Below are 13,054 nucleotides of genomic sequence, written 5' to 3' on the forward strand. Positions count from 1 at the left end.
ATCTCTGAAAACCTGCTTACCTGTCCAGCTATGAATGCAAAAGTTCTAGGCAGTTAGTTGATGTGTGTATCCTTTTGGCTCTAAAACTTTCAGAGGCTTTTAGCTGTTTCTGGCCACAGCAGCAAAAGCTTTTAGGAATCACGAGCCCTCAGGTAGTAGTGTGTCTGACAGGTAGTACCACAACACTAGTGGTGAAGTACCACTTAGGGTGTGTTCTGAGGTCACATTTTGTTCTGGTTCAGTCTTTTTTTTTTTTTTTTAATGGACTGATTTGTGTTCAACTGGGCCTGAGTGAAGTGGAACTCTGGGAAGCGAGTTGGGCAGGGAGGCTGGCCGTGTCATACCTGAGTCCTTGGCGTCCATGCCGTGTCACACCTGAGCTGTCTGTCACCTGGAGCTGGTGCTGTGTGCCTCAGCGCAGGGTGGGGGGTGGGGGGTAGGGTGGGGGGATGGGAGACGGGCATATCAGAGCGTGTTTTAAAATAAGAAAAGACGCTTTCTCGCGGCCTGCAGCTCAGGTTGAACACCTGCCAGGTGGGCTTCCATTCCAGTTCAGGGTCAGTGGATTATTGCCTGGTTCGGGTCCCAGTGGCAGCACACGCTTCCGGCATTGCGAGCTGTGAACTGTTAAATCAGTTCAGCCTAGTGAGTGAGTGCCGAGTTCCTGTTCTGCGGTTCCCTCAAGCTGTGTTCTGGGGTGATACCGAAACCACAGAAGGCCCTTGGAGCCAACCCACCCTTGAGGGGGAGCTCAGAGTGTGTGTGGGAAGAAGACAGGCACACATTGGTTACATCACAGTGAAAACAGCGGCTGTTCTGTGCCCTAAAGATGTTGTTTAGTTGCTCGGTCATGTCCGACTCTCGGCGACACCATGGACTTTAGGCCACCAGGCTCCTCTGTCCATGCATGGGATTTCCCAGGCCAGAATACTGGAGTGGGTGGCCATTTCCTTCTCGAGGGGATCTTCCCAACCCAGGGATCAAACCTGAGTCTCCTGCTTGGCAGGCATATTCTTTACCACTAAGCCACCTGGGAAGCCCTCCCCAAAGATGGGGGCTGTGTAAAGGGTTAGTCTGTTTGGGCCTTTGCTCTTAACAGCAGACTTAAGACCAAAGACAGGCTGAGAAGTGCAGGCCACGGGGATGCAGTCGTGAACATGGAAGAATAGTTATTACTTACCATGTACATTGTATTTTCTCATATAGCTCACAGGTGAGGAAGCTGAGGTTCCTTGGGTTGGGGTATTTGCCCAAGACCACACAGCTAGCTTCCCTGGTGGCTCAGATGGTAAAGAATCTGCCTGCAGTGCAGGAGACCCAGGTTCAGTCCCTGGGTCAGGAAGATGCCCTGGAGGAGGAAATAGCAACCCACTCCAGTATTCTTACCTGGAAAATTCCATGGACAGAGGAGCCTGATGGGCTGTAGCACACAGCGTTGCAAAAGAGTCCGACACGACTGAGCGTGTCACACACAGCTAGCAGGTGGGAGAACTGGGTTGGGATGCAGCATGGCTGGCTCTAGGGCCAGTGCTGTGAGTCCTGGCTGCCTCAGTTCAGATCTCTGTGGATTCACTTGGGTTCTCTCCTGGCCCCATTTCCTTCCATTACAACTATCACCGCCCAACTCTGACTTTAGATTATTTGCTCACTTACTTGTTTATCGTCTTACCAAGTAGAAGTGATGTCTGTATGAGAAGCAATTATGTTTTTTATCTCCTGTATTTCCAGGACCTAAAATAGTGCCTGGTGTATTATAAGGGCCCAGTATATTTGTGGAATGGATGGATGAATTTGGGACGTGGTGGGAAGTAAGGGCAAAATAGCCAGCTCATGGCCTTATAGTCATCTCTCCTCTCCTCTGCCACCACCTTCCATTGCTGGGCTTGGACACAAATTTTATTCCATCTGTCTGCCATCTTCTCCATCATTTCTGCCCTTTGATCTGAGTTTCCCTTTGAGCATCAACTCAAAAGTTAGTACTTTCCCATGATCATTTCCAGTCCTCTGCCCCTAAGCCAAGTTCCTCTTTGCTATTTTTGTTCTCCCGCAGTACCCATAGGCTCATCTTTGCCTTACGTTACCATTTGTTCTGGTTTCTCTATTCCTTGTAACATAAATAACTCATTTTCATGCATCACTATGTTTGAGCCTTTCAGCCATTCTGTACTGGAAAGACTTTGTTATCCCATTGTATAGCTCTGAGAGATCAGGTGACTTGCTCAGTGTCCCTCCACTAAGGAGTCACAGAGTCTGGGTCTTTGAAATTCGGGGCCCCCTGACCATGGGGCACTTGTCCTTGAGGACAGGGAGCTGCCTCAGGCATCTTTGTGTCCCACAAGAGGAAGGTTCTGTGATTTGTACAAGGAGCACCTTGATAGACTGTGGCTTGGGTTGACTTTACTCTCATTCCATGAAGATAGAGATCTGTGGACTGTGGCTTGAGAGGATTAGTCAGGTAGCAATTTGCAAGCTGCATCAGACAGAAGTGGGGCTAGGAGCCTGCTGGAGGAATCCAGACCTGGCTAGGGACAGTGTTGTTTGGGAAGGAGGGAGTGAGTTGTCGTCTGGATGGCAAGAATGACAGACAGGGCCCACCGACCAGTTGGACCTGAGAGACCACGTCCTCTGAGAGTTCCAGGCTTGCTAAGCCACTGCTGGAGAGGCTGGTGGAGGGTGAACAGGCAGCACCCACCCCCCCACCACCGCCGAGGCTCGTGGGAGCTGCAGCTGGGGCTCTAACCCTCCTTCTGCTCTTCCTTTCCCATGCTGCCTGCCACCAGAGGGGCCATGGCACCCCCAACAGGTACTGGAGGGTGGAACTGGGGTGCATGTGTGTTTTGGGGGGGAATGCAGGGTGGGAATCTGTGACTTTACCCCTCTTCCCTTGGAGTCTGATCCCTCGTTCTCCTCTCTCCCCTGCCTCAGTGGTGGTCACCCTGGAGCCCTGTGAAGGAGCTGAGACCTATGTCAATGGGAAACTTGTGACTGAGCCCGTGGTGCTGAAGTCAGGTAGAGGAGGGTGTAGTGAGGGGCCTGGCTGTGCAAGGAAGAGCTCCGTGGGTAAATCCTGGGCAGGACTCAGAAATAAATAGACAGTGTGGGATATGAAGATCGACTGGAAAGGGGAGAGGAGCCAGGGTTTGGTTTGTCTTGCTGCCTCAGGGCAACAGGAAGAGGATGCCCACCTCCTGACTTCCTATGACTCTCAGGGACAGGGCAGTTCCCAGGGTCAACTGGGGGAGCCTTGGCTCTGACTTCCCTGGACTTGGGATGAAGGGAGAGATGGTGTGTGGGTTCCTTCGATTGGTGGGCAAGGCCCCTTACACCTAGGGTGTGAGGAAGGGGTGCTGCTCTGGAGAGTGAGCCTACATCTCCATCCTCCCTCCTCCAGGGAATAGGATCGTGATGGGCAAGAACCACGTGTTCCGCTTCAATCACCCGGAGCAGGCACGGCTGGAGCGGGAGCGAGGGGTTCCCCCACCCCCAGGACCGCCCTCCGAGCCCGTTGACTGGAACTTTGCTCAGAAGGAACTGCTGGAGCAGCAAGGCATCGACATCAAGCTGGAGATGGAGAAGAGGTGCATGGGGAGGGTGTTCAGGAGGCCCCAGGCCCTCCTGGCCATCCCGCCCAGGCCCCCAGCCCCCAGCATCTTCCTGTTGTTAGATGCCCCATTGAGGTAGCTGCTGAACCTCACAGCTTTGCCTCCCCTCCCACCCAACTCCAGGCTTCAGGATCTGGAGAACCAGTACAGAAAGGAAAAGGAAGAGGCTGACCTTCTTCTGGAGCAGCAGCGGCTGGTGAGAGGCCGGCGGGGGTGCGACGGGAACACGAGGGTGGGGGGTTGTGGAGTGCAGGCAGGCGGGCGGGAGGTGGGCTGGCAGCACTTCAGCCTGATTCCCACTGAGTCAGAGTAGGGAGTGGCTCTGGGCTGGGGGGTAGAGGTGGCATCTAGGAGGAGACAGGAGAGAAATGTAACCCAGGGAAGAACCCATACATCCCAGGAGCGAGAGTTCCTCCCAGGTGACTGGGGCTTCCCGGAATCTTGCTGATCCTGGGCCTCTTGTATGATTTTTATCACCTGTGCTGTCACTTCCCTGGTGGCTCAGTAGTAAAGAATCCGTCTGCAGTGCAGGAAATGCAGAAGCCTCAGGTTTGATCCCTGGGTGGGGATGATCCCTAGAGGATCTTGACAACCCACTCTGGTATTGTTGCTGGGAAAATCTTGTGGACAGAGGAGCCGGTGGGCTACAGTCCATGGGGTTGCAAAGAGTCGGACATGAGTGAAGTGACTGAGCATGCACCCATGCTGCTGCTGCTGCTGCTGCGTCGCTTCAGTCGTGTCCGACTCTGTGCGACCCCATGGACTGCAGCCCACCAGGCTCTTCTGTCCATGGGATTTTCCAGGCAAGAGTACTGGAGTGGGGTGCCATTGCCTTCTCCCATGCACCCATGAGGTGTTACTTATTTAAGATTGTTCTTTGAGTAGACTTGCATTTATTTTTACTTTTTAAAGTATGTATTTATTTGTCTGCACTGGGTCTTAGTTGTGTCATGTGGGATCTTTTGTTGCAGTGCACAGGTTCTCTAGTTGTGGCAAATGGGCTTAGTTGACCCATGGCACGTGGGATCTTAGTTCCCCAACCAAGGGTGGAACCTGTGTCACCTGCATTGCAAGGAGGATTCTTAACCACTGGAGCAACAGGAAAGTCCCTTGGACTTTATTTTTGAATCTTTAATCTCGTCCTGAGTGATATATACATGAAACCCAGATTTGGCATGGCTGCAGCTTATTAGCTATACTCACTTCCTCTGTGCCAGCCACCACACCACACACTCCAGGTATGGTAATCCTCAAAAGGTACCTGTGGGGAGGTGCTGTCATCACCTCCACTGTGCAGACAAGCAGAGATCAAGCCCTGTGCCCCACACTGCACAGTTCTAACCACCGTGTTTTCGCATTGCTGGATGCACGGCTCTGAGGAGTCCTTAGCCATCTCCCTGCCTGTCTCCCCCCTCTCTGGCCCCAGTACGCGGACTCTGACAGTGGGGATGACTCCGACAAGCGCTCCTGCGAAGAGAGCTGGCGGCTCATCTCATCCCTGCGCGAGCAGCTGCCCCCCACCACGGTCCAGACCATCGTCAAGCGCTGTGGCCTGCCCAGTAGTGGCAAGCGCAGGGCCCCCCGCAGGGTGTACCAGATCCCCCAGCGGAGGCGGCTGCAGGGCAAAGACCCCCGCTGGGCCACCATGGCTGACCTGAAGATGCAGGCTGTGAAGGAGATCTGCTATGAGGTGGCCCTGGCTGACTTCCGCCATGGGCGGGCGGAGATCGAGGCCCTGGCCGCCCTCAAGATGCGGGAGCTCTGCCGCACATACGGCAAGCCCGAGGGGCCCGGGGATGCCTGGAGGGCCGTGGCCCGGGATGTCTGGGACACGGTGGGCGAAGAAGAAGGTGGTGGAGGTGGAGGCGGCGGCAGTGAGGAGGGAGCCCGCGGCGCGGAGGTGGAGGACCTGCGGGCTCACATTGACAAGCTGACAGGGATCCTGCAGGAGGTGAAGCTGCAGAACAGCACCAAGGACCGTGAGCTGCAGGCCCTGCGGGACCGCATGCTTCGCATGGAGAGGGTCATCCCCCTGACCCAGGTAGGACAGGCCTGCCCGGCCTCTCCCCACTTTCCTCCCTGCCTGCTGTCCTCCCCTGTAAGAGCTGGAACCTCCCACTACAGAGTCCAACCTCCTTTCCCCTCTGCCTTTAAAAGAATCTTATCGAAGTTTAACATAGCTCTTCTCAGTGTAGTTTGTGAATCACCTGCCTCACAACCACCAGGACCCTAATTGAAAATGCAGATTCTTGATAAATAAACTAATTTAAAATTAAGAAAAAAAAGAAAATGCAGATTCCTGGGTTTTGCCCCAGACCCACTGAAGCAGCATCTTTGGGGGTTAGAAATGAATCTGCATTTATAACAAGTGCCTGGGCAGTTCTGAAGTGCAGTAGAGTTTGAGAACCACTGATATAAAGGGTACAATCCCTTGCATTACCACTCAGTGGGTGTTCACATACTGTTCACTCTTAGAACCACCCCTCTCCTGGGTGACCCTCGACTCTGGTGGCCGCTGTACTGAGCACTTCTGTGTCACTGTGTAAATCTTCACAGTGGCCCCGTAAGCCATAGTGTTACCACCTACCCCGGTTTTGCATGTATTCACTCAACAAGAGTTGAGTGTTTACTGTGTGCCAGGCATCATGCTACCTATAGGGATTACTCACAACAGACAGATTTTGGCTGTATTCCCGCTTGCCTGCTGAAGGGGGATGACAGGCAGCTGGTCATGAAGACAGTCATGCTTGTTGAAGGCTTACAACTCCACATGCAACCTTTACCCCTGTCTCCTCGCTCTCCCCTCTCCAAACCCTTGGATCCTTGCTGTTCCTTGAACTCCTGCCTCAAAGCCTTTGCGCCTGCTGTTCCCTCTGCCTAGAATGCCCTTCCTTACTGAGACCATATAGCTCACCCCTTACTTCCTTCAGGAGGTGTTCACTAAAATGGTAACATTTCAGTGAACCTCTTCTTCTGTTCTTTCATTGCAGTTACTCCCACCCTAGCCTCCTGTCCCCTCTCCTTATTCTGTTCTTTTCCATGTGAATATATATTTTTGTACTTCTATAAAATCTACAACATGGTACTCTATATACTACATAATATAAATAATATATATTAAATAACTTGAATACATACATTCAACTTTTTATGGAAGTATAGCATACGTACCATGCTATATATTTGTCTCATTTATTTGTCAGTTGTGTCAGTCCACTGAAATGATGGCAGGTATTTTTCTTCCGTTTTTACTGACTGCTGTATCCCCAGGGCATGTCATTTACTCAGCAATATTTGCTGAGTGCCCGCTAGGTGAGGCTTGTGGAATTTCCCATGTAGTTTTACAGCAGCCCTGTGTCATAGGTACTGTCATTTTTGACGTCATCTTGCACGTGAGGACAGAGGCACAGAGTTTACAAGCCAACGACTCAGACCCACAGCTCGGAGGTGGCCGACATGGACTGGGTCTGACCACCCGGCTCTGGGTCTGGGCTCCTAAACCAGTGTCCCTCCAGCTTCCTCAATCTCAGGACCCTCTCAGGACCCTGGACATCCACCCGCTCCAGGGCCTTCCCACATGTCCTCCCGAACCTGTATGTCCTCAGGAGGCCATTCTTCTCACGATCCCCCTCTCCTTTCACCCCTCCCCCTCCCAGGATCATGAGGATGAGAATGAAGAAGCTGGTGAGACCACGTGGGCCCAGCCCCAAGGGTCTGAGGCAGCGGAGGAGGAAGCCCCCAGTGACCGAGCGCCCCCCGCCCGGCCCTCCTCGCCACCCTTGTCGAGCTGGGAGCGGGTATCAAGGCTGATGGAGGAGGACCCTGCCTTCCGTCGGGGCCGTCTCCGCTGGCTCAAGCAGGAGCAGCTGCGGCTGCAGGGACTGCAGGGCTCTGGGGGCCGGGGCGGGGGGCTGCGCAGACCCCCCGCTCGCTTTGTGCCCCCTCATGACTGCAAACTGCGCTTCCCGTTCAAGAGCAACCCCCAGCACCGCGAGTCCTGGCCAGGGGCGGGGGCCGGGGAGTCCCCAGCACCACCCCAGCCCCCCGAGGAGCTCACCCCACCTCCGGCCACCTCCATGCGAAGGCCCCCAAGTCCCCGCAGGTCCCACCGTCCCCGCAGGAACTCCCTGGACGGAGGGGCCCGGTCCCGGGGAGGGGGTTCCGCACAGCCCGAACCCCAGCACTTCCAGCCCAAAAAGCACAACTATTATCCCCAGCAGCCCCAGCCATACCCACCCCAGCGGCCCCCAGGGCCCCGCTACCCCCCATACACTACACCCCCGAGGATGAGACGGCAGCGCTCAGCCCCTGACCTCAAGGAGAGTGGGGCGGCCGTGTGAGCCCCACGTCCTGGGCAGAGAGGGCCTGGCGGGGCCCCTCGCTGGGAGGAACACTGCTTCCCCAGAGGCAGGGAGGTCCTGGAAAAGAGAGAGAGAGAGAGAGAGAGAGAGAGAAGGTCCGAGTAGGTGATAGAAGACGTAGGGGTGACTGGGCCGGAGGCTGAGGAGGGACGAGGGCACGGAGCTGCCAGGAGTGAACCAAAGCGAAGGAAAGCGATGGGAAGCTGCCTCGGGGCCCCCCGTGCAGGGGAGGTCCCACAAACGCTGCTAGGGTGGGTGGGGGGCTGGGGTGCTGCGTAGTCAGTGTTTGACTTTCTTTTCAAGTCGGGGCAGAAGGAGAGAACCTAGAGGGAAGTGAGGTCTCCCCGTCCTGGCCCCTGTCTGTCTGTCTGTCCGTCTGTGGTGGGTTTCCGTTTCCAGGGAGGTGTGGCGGGATCATAAGTCATTCCCCCCCACCCACCCTTCCAGGCCTCCTGCTATATTTGGGGAAACCTGTCTGGTTTCTGGTTTGGCTCGGGTCCCATGAGGATGTGGGACCCTTCAATAAAAGCTAGCAAACAGAGGAGCCTGTGGCTGGTAGTTGTTCAGTTTTGGTTTTCAGTGGAGGTGGTGATGATAATCAGAGCAAAATGCACAGAACTTTTAAGCATGGCTGAGTGAATTTTTGCATGTGTGTGCACCCATGGAGAAGGCAATGGCACCCCACTCCAGTACTCTTGCCTGGAAAATCCCATGAACGGAGGAGCCTGGCGGGCTGCAGTCCATGGGGTCACTGAGTCGGACACGACTGAGCGACTCCACTTTCACTTTTCACTTTCATGCCCTGGAGAAGGAAATGGCAACCCACTCCAGTACTCTTGCCCGGAGAATCCCAGGGACAGCGGAGCCTGGTGGGCTGCCGTCTATGGGGTCGCACAGAGTCGGACACGACTGACGCGACTTAGCAGCAGCAGCAGCAGCACCCATGCAGTCACCATTCAGGTTAAGATAGAGGAGTGTTTCCATTACAGTTACTGGAATATTCAATATCATGTGTTCTCTCTTGAGAGTGTGTAACTCATTCCTATTATCCCTTTCATTTTTTGCTTACCCAGCATCTCCATCTGTCTCCGAAACTCTGTCATTGTCCAGGAGGGAGGCAAGAGAGGGGTGAGAGGGGAGGAAGAGGGAGTTTCAGCCTGTTAACACCCAACTGGCTGTTCCTCAGGAAGTGGAGGGATTTGGGAGCAAGGCCTGATTCTGGTTCTTTGAGTCACTTAGCTATTTTAAAGGTTTCCCCGTGCCTGTGTTTAGTCGTGTCTGACTCTTCGGCGACTCTGGACTGTAGTCCGCCAGGTCCTCTGTCCATGGGAATTCTCCAGGCAAGAATACTGGAGTGGGTTGCCATGCCCTCCTCCAGGAGATCTTCCCAACCCAGGTCTCCCACATTGCAGGCTGATTCTTTACTGTCTGAGCCACTAGCAAAGCCCAAGAATACTGGAGTTGGTGGCCTATCCTGTCTCCAGGAGATCTTCCCCAACCCAGGAATCAAACTGGGGTCTCCTGCATTGCAGGCAGATTCTTGACCAGCTGAGCTCTCAGGGAAGCCCATGTAGCCACAGTTTCCCCAGGTTCTGTTCTATCTCGGGATGTTTAATAATGAATGTGTTGGTCAAGCTTATTGCACCTACCTGTTTTCATCCCATTTGGCAGGGCACGGTCAGTATTCCAAGTAATATTTTTGTCTTAAGAATGCTTTAAGCATGCTACCTGCTTGTTTTAATGTTCTGGCTTGGAGGAGCATGTCCATGACAGTTCACATTTTGCAGGAAATTATATCTGTGTTCTGACTGCACCAGGCCAGGCTCTGGGATCCCCATGTTTTCAACCTGTACTCAGGAAAACACTTCCACCTATTTGAAAATTTGAGCTGCTTGCCCACAGCTTCCTGATGTCTGTCTTGAGGTGCAAGCAGCCAAAACCATAGACATTATCCCAATTGCAGCCAAACCACAGCTCTGGACAAGACCATGATTATGTTGACTCTTGGTTTCCACACCATGATGCTGGCTACCTTTATTTTGGCAACCTTGATTGCCAGGTCTTCAGGGATCTGTTGACAGTGACCCAATATCTGGAATGTAATGGATGGTTTGTTGACTGTGTTTATTTGAGCAGTTTGTAATCTGGTCAAGGAGACTAAATGTGAGCAAGAAAATGATAGAATACAAAGTTCTCTCCAGGTCAGAGCAAGCTGAGTGGTACAGGCAGTTTGTGGAAGTTGAGATGGGAAAGACAGCTCACTAAAATACAGTTGGATTATTTTTCCCTCAAGACTACCTTGTACAAATATGTTTTATACCACTTTATCAACTTCTTTCTTCTAGATCAGTCTTTTAAAAATGTGATGAATTTTAGATTTTATTCAGAGAATTGCCCACTAATCTCAATCTGTGCTACACATGCTAGCATCTTTTATGCATATCATTCTTAAAACACTGCAAAGTGGGGTTCTTTTTGTGTCCATTTCTCGGATAAGAAGACTGGGGTTTGGCACAGTTAGGATTCCAACTCAGGTCAACTTGACTGAAGCCCAGACTGTTTTCATGCCTTTAGGATGTCAGGTATCATCTTTCCTTCTAGAAACCATATTGCCTTCTCCTCACGTGAGTCTGCCTCTCATTTCTGGCCTCTTCCAAAGCTGCCCTGAGAAGAAATGAGAGCCACTACTTGTGCGCCTCCTCCAGGATCACAAGCCAAAGTCATCCAGACCACCTGCCAGCCAGCTTTCTGTATGTATGTGTATGTGTGCATCACGCAGTCATGTCAGACTCTTTGCAACCCCATGGATTGTAGCCTGCCAGGCTTCTCTGTCCATGGAATTCTCCAGGGAAGAATACTGGAGTGGGTTAGCCATTCCTGTCTCCAGGGAATCTTCCCAACCCAGGAATCAAACCCAGATCTGCACTGCAGGCAGATTCTTTACCATCTGAGCTACCTGGGAAGCCCCAAAGTATCTGTAGCTCCCTCAGTTTGGACATTTCTACGGTTTTATCCTTGGTTGCCTTGGAAATTCAGGCCAGCAGCCTCTGCTTCATTATACAAATTCTCACTCCTCCCACCCACTTCTGTCTCTCTTGAAAGGCAAGAGGAGATGGCAGGATCATCTGGATAGTATCTCTCTCCTAAAGGTCTGGTCACCAGATGGGTGTTGTAGAAACTGTCTCTCTCATCATCCCTAAACAATCCCACAGTTGTAGGCACCGACATTAACCTGCCATGCCCTGATAGCCTCATCAATGAGGATTTCCACCTTGACTCCTCCAGGTCCTTTCCTGTGTTCCATCTGTCCCTGGACCTGGAAAAGGACTGTGTGTTGGGTAACCTGGGAAAAGTCTTGCCCTGAGCTCCTGTAGTTCTTAGCATGTAGCTGGAGTCCTGCCTGATGCCCTAGGGCACATGGACCAGCCTGAAAAGTTCTCCTGCCTAACGAGCTGAGCTGCTTTCAAATGACCGTGGAAATGGTTCTGGGTGTTCTTTCAGAGACTTCTCAGCCAGAGAGGAGAAGCAGGCTCTGGTTTCTCCAAGCCCAGGGCCCCACCCCCTAAAGGTCAGGGCTGCAGTCAACCTTTGGAGCACACAGACCTGGGTCCCAAACTCATCACTAGTTAGCTGTGTGTCTCTAGGTAAGTCACCCCCTCTGGGTCTCAGTTTCATTCTTTGTAAATCGAACTAATAATGCAGTGGGAAGATTTAATAAGATAATAGATGCAAAGGGCCTGGCACATATTTAGGGCTCAAGGTTGGTCCCTTCCCTTTTCCCTTGTTCTGAACTGGCAAGGAAGACTGGGGAAAGAGGGAGGTGCCGCAAAACGAAGTCGGATCCCCCAGAACGTACCTCTGCGACTCCTGGCACTCTATCCACTAAAACCTCTCCCAAGCCCCGTTGTTCCACTGTTGTCCGCCAGGGGGAGCAAGGGTGCACGTTCCCTCGCAGGCCGCCTTTACTTGCGCGTTCACAGAGTCTTGCTCCAGGGGTTGGGGGGGCGCAGGCGCAAAAGGCTGGGCATGAGGCGGCTCTGGGCAGGGCTTCCCTTTCCCGCGTCGCCGGAGCTGCACCGGGTTGACACTACCCAGTTCGGGGGTACCAGGAGGGCGGTTTGGGGTTGGCGTGTAGGGCTGGGGGCCTTGCGGGCATTTCTTCCTCTGAGGCTAGCTTTAATCTTCGTTTTCCAGAAGAGATGACCCGACTTCCTTCACAGTTAATATTTTCTTCCCCATCATGGATGATCAGGAATTCCAAAGAAAGGGTAGAAGAGGGACATTCATTGAGCACCTTCTGCCATAGGGGCCGCGATGCCCACATACTAGAGGAACTTTTGGATTGGGATTTGCTTTGTTCGAAATTTAGCAAATACAGAAAAATGGAAGAAAACGGAAATCATCCCCACTTCCTCACCACAAAAGATCCCTCGTTGTCTCCTATAAATGTACCCTAGAATATTTGTTCAACAAGTATTTACTGAACACCCACCTATCTGCTCAGGAGGTTAGGTTATGTGGGACTGCAAAGGGAAAAGAAAACTGCAGGAGAGGACTGGAACCAGACCTCGGCTCTCAGACTCCAGGCTGGTACTGTTTCTATTGTTCATAATAGCCAAATGTGGTTCAGGCTTTAATGAAATGCTCACATTGTTGAGTTTCAGAGAATTCATCCTGGAGGGAAAAAGTCTACAAATTTAATCAAAAGTTGAGTTCTCAGATCATAATTGATGTTGACTAATTCTTACTAAGGAGATCACTTGTAAACATAATGAACAGCCTTTGGCTATATCATAATTTTGAAAAAGGTTTACTTATTTGGCTGCATCGGGTCTTGGTTGTGGCTGGAGGGATCTTCATTGCAGCACCAGTAGCCTCTCTTAGTGTGGCACGTGGGCTTAGTTGCCCCTGAGGCATGTGGGATCTTAGTTTCCTTACCAGGGATCAGACCAGTGTCCCCTGCACTGGAAGGTGAATTCTTAACCCCTGGACCACCAGGAAAGTCCTGTATCATAACTTTTAGTAGATAACAGGATTTATATTGCAAAGTAACTAAATATGTTTAATAAATATGATAAAATGTCAGATGGA

General features: G+C 52.3%; 1 protein-coding gene and 1 long non-coding RNA gene across 11 annotated transcripts in view; both read left to right on the plus strand.

Annotated features, from left to right (window-relative positions):
- KIF1C (kinesin family member 1C) overlaps window positions 1-8,507 on the plus strand; it is a 22,399-nt gene extending 13,892 nt beyond the window's left edge. For 7 of the 10 annotated variants that reach the window (XM_081579039.1, XM_081579032.1, XM_081579033.1 and 4 more), the window contains 5 exons: window positions 2,926-3,009; window positions 3,392-3,578; window positions 3,726-3,798; window positions 5,029-5,643; window positions 7,259-8,507. In XM_081579039.1, the coding sequence (XP_081435165.1) occupies window positions 2,926-3,009; window positions 3,392-3,578; window positions 3,726-3,798; window positions 5,029-5,643; window positions 7,259-7,942 (1,643 nt within the window). In that variant the 3' untranslated portion in view covers window positions 7,943-8,507. Of the gene's footprint in view, window positions 1-2,925; window positions 3,010-3,391; window positions 3,579-3,725; window positions 3,799-5,028; window positions 5,701-7,207 lie in introns of all 10 variants that reach the window. The other 3 variants (XM_081579035.1, XM_081579036.1, XM_081579031.1) reach the window with 2 other exon arrangements.
- Window positions 8,508-8,537: 30 nt separating this feature from the next.
- On the plus strand, window positions 8,538-8,985 carry LOC145541731 (uncharacterized). Its single transcript, XR_014079236.1, has 2 exons — window positions 8,538-8,616; window positions 8,899-8,985. It is a non-coding gene; the product is annotated as an uncharacterized LOC145541731 (long non-coding RNA).
- Window positions 8,986-13,054: the final 4,069 nt, after the last annotated feature.

This window comes from Giraffa tippelskirchi, chromosome 3 (assembly GCF_054371585.1).
Source record: "Giraffa tippelskirchi isolate mGirTip1 chromosome 3, T2T-mGirTip1v1.2.pri, whole genome shotgun sequence".
NCBI classification, from domain to species: Eukaryota; Metazoa; Chordata; class Mammalia; order Artiodactyla; family Giraffidae; genus Giraffa; species Giraffa tippelskirchi.